General features: G+C 40.9%; 1 protein-coding gene across 1 annotated transcript; it reads right to left on the bottom strand.

The window, feature by feature from the left end:
- Positions 1–916: 916 nt before the first annotated feature.
- Positions 917–5,820, bottom strand: LOC105051115 (indole-3-acetic acid-amido synthetase GH3.17). Its single transcript, XM_010931415.4, has 4 exons — positions 5,217–5,820; positions 5,027–5,128; positions 4,119–4,939; positions 917–1,914 (listed from the first exon to the last, which is right to left on the bottom strand). The coding sequence occupies exons 1-4, from the start codon at positions 5,507–5,509 to the stop codon at positions 1,322–1,324; spliced, it is 1,809 nt and encodes a 602-aa protein (XP_010929717.1). The 5' UTR covers positions 5,510–5,820; the 3' UTR covers positions 917–1,321.
- Between the last annotated feature and the right edge of the window lie 1,903 nt (positions 5,821–7,723).

The following is a 7,723-nucleotide window of genomic DNA, read 5'->3' as shown; positions in this document are numbered from 1 at the left end:
TGAAGGGGAGATATTATGGAGGATGTGAACAATTCTTTTAATTTCTCTGTGGCAGAGTTAGACAATTTAGATTTTTTTTGTTGGGGTGGATTAGCCATCAAATGTTCTAGTAATCATGTATCTTACCGAAATAGTAATTCTATTTTCATACCTAGTGTAAATTTTAGACTTATCCAAAAAAGAGCCACGTTATTGGGAAAGCCGAAGATGGACTTTATATTTCTTCTTTTGTGAAAGGAGCTTCAAGTATAGTTAACATTTGATCTTGAATTTGGAGAAGGGATTCATAACTAATTAAGTTTAGTAAGGTAGCGGGAAGAGAACCCAATATACCTCTGAAATAACCATTTAGGGTGGACTTTATCAAGTTTAAGCAAGATGCTGTTGTGTTTTCCCATGAAATAGAGGAAATATAGTTGCATTTTCTTCTGGCAAAGGCTATTTTGTGAAAGAGAGCTATATTATTATCTCTTTCTTTAAGCTAGCGTATATTATGCCTGCTATATCGCCATCTTCTCTACCTTCAATGTGGGTTGCACTATCCTGGATAAATGAGTTTGGAAAATAATTAACTTAAATATTGAGTTGGAGAGTATTTGAAGTCATGGCTATAACATTGTTGACTCTGATGTTGAGTTAATTGCCCACTTAATCTTGAAAACTTCAAATTTAATAAATGAATCAATAATATATGTTAGGTTGAACAAGTTATGGAGAACTTGTCGCCTACGTATGTATTATTCTTTGCTATCAATCTATACGATGATCTATTAAGACTTTTAGGATCACAAATCTTGTAGAATTATAGTGTATTCCCAGACTGTAACGAAATTTTGCGACTCTTCTTCCATTCTTCCTCTCCATCAATTCATTTTTCCATGAAACTATTGGTTCTCTGACTGGCTCTTCGAAAACATGAGAAATGAAAGATATCCATGCTGGATTTTAAAATATTTTGGCAGAAGATTCTTCAGTGACATATCAAAGCAAATGAAGCCATCTTCCACTAGTGAAATGCTAACAATATTTTGCTTGAAATAGACTAAAAGATCAATTGGGCCAACTTAATTAATTCAATACATGAGACACTAGTACGCTACCTCACTTGCACACAATCCTGGTTTGAACAGCACTTAAATGGAACCCAAAGATTCATATCGCTGCACAGGTTCGAAGTTGGATTTCAGCTTTCCACTAACAGACGACAAAGATTCCTCCAACTTCCTCTGGAGCCCAGCATTCAAGAGCAGTCAAAGAAAGAGAAAGACCAAGCACCTTCCCATGGTGACCTTTCCACTAACATTACTCACCACCACCTCCTTCAATCAGCTCTAGACTCCACCCTGTAAGGCTCCCAGAGAGGAACCTTCCTACTAAAAAACCTCCTCACCACCTTCTCTTCTAAGATTCCAATTCCTTCCGTGGACTTGATGCACCTTGGTGTCTTGTACTGGTTCACTGATGAACCCTGCGAAACACAAAAATCCATTAATGCATCAAATGCACCACATTGCACCACCCTGATCTCCAGCGGCCCTATCGATCGGTCCTTACTCCGACACCGTCGGTAAACCGAGTCAAGACATGCCTCCACCGTGGAACAGCACTCTTCCATAACAGTCTGATCTAGGTTTGAGAGATCCGAGCTTCCTTTTGTTTTGAACTCCCAGAAGAGCACGTAGTGGCCAGGTATGGAGGATGTGTCAGCATAGCTAGTGTACTCGGTGAGAAGGCAGCCAAGGGGCTGTAGGAGGAGCTTGGCTTGTGTTATGGCCTTGAGGAGGTCTTCTTCATTGGTCTTGTCAGTGTCGATGCTAAGGACTACGTTGCGGCGGTGCACAAACCGGAATTGGGGCGCCGTGTTGTGGAAACCGGTCACCATGAGGATGTCGCCAACCCGATACCTGTATAAGCCTGAGAAGGAGAAAGGAAATGGAATATATCATCTGTTTCAGGTAAAACCTAGCTGGACTTTGGAGTACTAATTCTTAATTACTTGGACATGCAAAATTATTATGATGTATGGCTCGAGTTAATAATCCACTTCACTATGCAAGCAGAAAACAAAAATCGGTTTAAACTTGAAAATGATCTTGTCAGAACTTATGTCCATAGTTTTATACATGTTTTTTTTTTTGGTGTAATGAGTGAATGCTTGGTGAAAATCTACTGACAACAAAGCTAATTAATTAGGCTGTAGCTGAATGCTGATAAGCATTTGCAGGCGACTGCCATTTTGCATATGAAGAGTTGTATGTCAAACCATGCACCAAGGGTATAGCAATACGCAAGGAATCAGTGATAGATCTTTAGGACCGACACACCTTTATTTTTGTCACATTTGAAAAAAAAAATTTTTTTGAGCAAAAGAGGATTGATTGTTTACTAGCTCTATTTTGTATGTAGAGGTTAAAAAAAAAAAAAAATCTAACAATGGGCATATATTATGCATAAACTGAACAAATGTTGTAACATAGAATTATAACTAATCCATCATGCTCAGCCAAAGTTGATTACATTAGAACTCCATCCCTTCCACTTCCAGGAGGAAGTCTAGTCCTATTCAAGGCTAAAAGCCTCACACACCAACAGCTCAATCAGGTCAAGTATTTGTGAGAACTCAGAGTGAATTCTCCATCAAACTTGGCAATCTTAACCAACGAAAGCCTTATCACAACTACTTTTAAGATTAATTTAGGCAAAAAAAAAAAAATATATATATATATTAATATGGAATTCACCTATAAATATACAAAACTTCATACTGTCTTGGTTTGAGTTTCAACAGTTTTAGAGTAGAATCGATCTTATCAAAATTTTCAAGTACAAGAATTAACAAGTATGGTTCAGGATATGCCACACTAGCAGCTAGCCAGCTAAGGTTTTTTTGGCTAACCAGTCATTGCAGAGGATTGTTATATTTATTGTGCAAACAAATGCACATGGGTGAGGGTGCGAAAGCAGCTCATGTATGATTCTGATAGCAATTCCTGATCTATTTACTTCAGCATCAATGAAGTGGGCCTAAGTGTCCAAAAGGTACATCCCCAAACCAAAAGCAGATTAACTCCTGGTCGGATTCCAACAGATGATCAGTGGGGCAGTTGGTTTCTATATCTATATGCATCTGCACAAATGAAGTCAATCCTGTGGACTTCCATGAGTGCAGGCAAAGTTTGTGGGTCAGATCCCTGCAGCTGGCTGGCTGGTGTTCACACTTCAGCTTAGTTGGTTAAAGTTGATGGGTTGGTTTCTATCTTTGTGTGGGGCTTCCTATAATAAATAAATCAGGGAGAAGTGTCTTACTTCCTCCATTTTCACTCAAAAAAAAAAAAAAAATCTTTCTGGGGGGTTTAGGTGCTTGGATTCAGATAACAAATGGTTTAATCACAAAATAAATGTTCCACAGATTTAGGCTCCTAGGTGCCACTTGATCTCGGCCATATAGTACAAGGTAAATTTCAAGAGCAATGGACTAGTTTTGGTGTGAGAGTTGGTTTGAGGGGTCTGGATTTTACCTCTAATTTTGCTGTGCTATATCCAGTAGACATGGCCAACAACCTTATCCCAGGTGAATGTGGTCGGTCTCTTGAATCATTGGTGGCTGATCATTAAGGACCAGGTCTGGTGTTATCACAAGCTTTCCCAAATCCACTGCTATGACTTCATATTATCTTGGTTCATTCCCTTTCCTTTCTGAAATTGTTGCTGCAGATTTTAGCTGGAAAGTTGAGTTTACCTCATTGAATTGAATTTCGCTTCTCCAAACCATTTGAGCAATTCTTAGCATATAATCAAAGTCTTTATTAAAATGCCATGCTATCAAAAACAATTGCCCAAGTTGATTTTCTTTTGGGAGATTATAAGAGAAAGTCAACTTGATGGCCAGAGTGGGAACCATATGAATTCCCAATTGGTCCAAGACTACTTGTTTATGCCAATGTTTATGTTATTTAAGCATGCAGGACCCCATGACAGCACCGTGAAATTTGGAAAAACTGTACATGCACTGTGGCTGAGGTGTGATCAGAAGGATGCTGCCTACCATTAGAGCAGCAAGAAGGCCATGGAGGTCAATGGAGGGATGTAGGTCAGATGCAAAGAAAGTGATGGCTCACCTGTAAATGTTGTCACGACGAGCTCGTAATAGCAACCAACCTCCACGTTCGTGAGATCCACCACCTTGGACTCGCCATTGCCATTGCATTCAATCCTACTGGCCTCATCTTCATCGGTCCTCTCGACCTTAATGAACTCGAAGTAGGCCATGTTCGGTAGGAGCACGTATGAGACATCAGATGGCAGGTCTAATGGCCTCAGATTGATCCCAAAGTAGCACTCAGATGATGCATACATGGTGGAGACTAGTGGCAGCCCCCCGCTGTAGAATTCGAGCAAGGGAATGTACTGTGCCATTGATCCTGTGACTATAACGTCGACATACTTTGTCTTTGGCCATAGCCGCCTGATTATCGCCTCCCATGGTTCCTTTCTGCACTCCGTCTCGATTAACTCAGCCAATTCAGAATTTGGTCTATCAAGAATTCTGCCAGCAGCATTTCGACAACTAGTATCGGTGATCCAATCACTGACATGCCCGGTCCTTATGTTAGAACAAAGCTCCTCCCAGTGATCTTCTAAGAATTTGATTGCCCGAAGGAAGGCTGAGGCGAAGACGGCCCCAACCCGGAGCACCTCATCGCGTTGAATTAGACCACAAAGCAGCTGGCAGTACATGCTCTGCTTGCTATCTGAGCAGAGGATGGTCTCATCTGGGCTGGTGTACACATTAAACTTGGTAAAGGGCCGGTTCCGGAAATTGCTACTCTTATAGTAGCTCGTGAGCACAGGCCTCGCAGTTAAGCCCGAGGGAGTGCTGATTTCCGGCTTGACGAACAGGAGGTACATGCCCTTCCCTCGGTCGAGCCCATCGACGTACCTGAGATCAAAAGACAAAGCTTCAGTGAACTCTTGGATTGTGTGCTTCACTGTTCCATTAGACTAATGAAGAAAAGAAGTCCCTCACTTGTTCATAACAGGAATCAGGAGGTTGTATAAGAAGTTCTTCCTGTCAAGGTCTTCTGCAGTTGAAGGCATCAGCTTTGGCTGGCCCCCAGAAGTCCCAGAGCTACAAAGTAGAAAGAATTCACCGACCAAAAGAGGATAGGGAGGAATGAGAGGTACCAAAGCAGTCGGAACATTACTCGGTTAAGTACCTTGTGAGCAGCTCTGTGATGGGCTGAGAAGAGATTATGTGAGATGGCTCGCCATTGGCAATTCGCTCGATGTAAGGCTTGACCTGCTCGTAGTCGATGACAGGCACTTGCCTCTTGAAGAGGTCGCGATCGGTGTGGCCTTCAAGGAAGCCATGCAGGTATTCTGTGTCCGCATTTCTTGTTAGGATCTCCTTCAGAACCTGCTGTTGGACCCGAGATGTGTTGGTGGTCAGGTCCTCGATAAGCCTCATGCTACCCTCTCCGTCATTGGGATCGCAGCTGGGGATCATCATCGATGTTGGGAAGCTGGAGAAGATCAGCTAGCTCAATGCAAGAGGAGAGGAAACACTTTCACGACCGACGCATCGAAGAGTTGAACTGAGCTGGCCATGGAAATGAATGCAAGTTATGGGAGTGGTGGCTCATTTACTAGAAGGGAAGCACGAGGGAATGGGGAGAGAGGACTGCAACAAAGGACCTGGCCTTCCACCCATTAGGCCCGCCTCATATATAAATAAAACAGCAACCTCTCTCTGAATTGCAGGCTCGTGCTTCTTGGTAGCTTCTGATGGAGGAGGGCAGGAGATGAATAAACTAGTGGCCTTTGGGCTGGAATTTTTGAAATTGATGCATTTGAAACAGATGTATGGGAAAGAGCATAAAATGTAGGGAGGAGAAGAGGTTGTGGAGGTCCTACACATGTGCCCATGTCTGGTAGGCTGTGATTCGATGCAGCAATTATGGGTCAAACCTCATGCTATTTTTATTATCCAATCAGAACAAAAGCCGAAACCAACAAGCAATTCTGGTGTCATGATTTCAGCACAGTTGCACTTCTCTAGGGCCCAAACAGTGCTTAGGACTGAAGGTGTGGAGATTACGTTTGCAAGACTAGACTGGCTAGGCATCGAAAAAGCTTCGCCTTTTTGTCCACTTGAATTCGGCTGGTCTGGCAGAGGCTTTTGATGTCACTTCACATGCATGAATGCATGGATTGCTCTAAGTTCACTCTCGTGACCTCACTGAATTGTACCTGAGCTAACCTCAAGCCAGTCACCAGAACAAAGGGGAGAGCTTGGCAGTATGCTTTGGAATGAGACCTGTCAACAGGCTGTCTGATAGAGGAGGGCTTGGATGTTTATTAACGTTAGGAATGTACTGAGAATCATGCTGGAATTCAGTAGTTGAGACGTACTCATTCAATGTGTGTGTGTGTGTGCATATATATATATATATATATAATATATATAAATATATCAAGCTTGTTACTGATTTACCATTATAAATTAAGATTTCTAAACTGGACAAAGAACATTATAATGATGAACTCATGTGTGTACTATGGATGCATCTATAGTGCCATTTCAGCGCCATTAACTCTGACTTCTAAACTAAGATTTGGATGCCAAGTGAAGCCTCTATTCGAGCTTGTTTATATTATTGGTGAGTTTTGAACTTTTCTTGCTTTTAGTGGTCTCTATCATTGAACTTTATAGAATGTCTAATAATTCACACTCAGTAGAATGTCCACTTAATCTCCTATAATTTACAATTGACGGAATGTCGTGCTTACTTGAATTCTAAGTTTGTCAAACTGCAACATTACGCAGACAAGACTCCTTGGAGGTAATCCTATCTCTGTATCCTAAATTCCGATAATATTTACAGTATAAGACAAGTTTAGGAGCTTTCCAAATCCTTGTCTTTTCAAAATGATCGACATTATCCAATCAATAGGTGATGCATCTTTTTGTAAACATAAGTGGGTCAAGAGAATGAAAACTAAATGCCAGGAAAATATTGGTATCTTTTGACCCATTTCTTCCAAAGAGGACAAGTATAATTAAAGGATTGAAGACCCGAGTTCTGTCATTTATGGTGAATCCAAGCTCATCTGCTCATAATTCATTTCTTAATAGCATATTATCTGTGAACTGGTTTTTTGAAACTTCAACATCTCAACACCCATCTTTATTGACTTGCCCATCACTGAAAGCAACGCACACATCATCCGAAAACAACATGACAGAGCTCAACAGACTTTGCCAAAAAAGAAGCTTGCAACAGCTCAGGCAACATAGAGGCCTCCTTTGCCAAATGCTCGGTGACTTCTCACCGACCAAAACATGCATTGCATTTAGCACTTCGTTTTTTCTTATTAACTAAACTTGTCGAATTTTACTGAAGAGATCTATATACTTTGTGCAATCCATTTGTTCTTTATTTTTGTGAATATATACCAATCTAAGCTTTATCTCATGATGTATGAAAATGAAGACGAGCCTTTAAGCCCTATGGGCAGAGGATAGACCAAGTAATCAGATAGTAGTCAATGGGTGGTATTTAATTCTTCTCTACTAAAATTTGTTAACCGGAAAGCTATCTTAATGAATTTTAGCTTTATATTAGCTATATACTTTGTGTCATCCATTTTTTGTGAATATATATCCATGAGCTAAGCTTTATCTTATGAGAGATAGAAGCCAATACAAAATTTAAGCCTTATG

Source organism: Elaeis guineensis, chromosome 9 (genome assembly GCF_000442705.2).
Source record: "Elaeis guineensis isolate ETL-2024a chromosome 9, EG11, whole genome shotgun sequence".
NCBI lineage: Eukaryota > Viridiplantae > Streptophyta > Magnoliopsida > Arecales > Arecaceae > Elaeis > Elaeis guineensis.
Note: the sequence above shows the minus strand (reverse complement) of the source record. Positions and strands in the feature narration are given on the sequence as shown.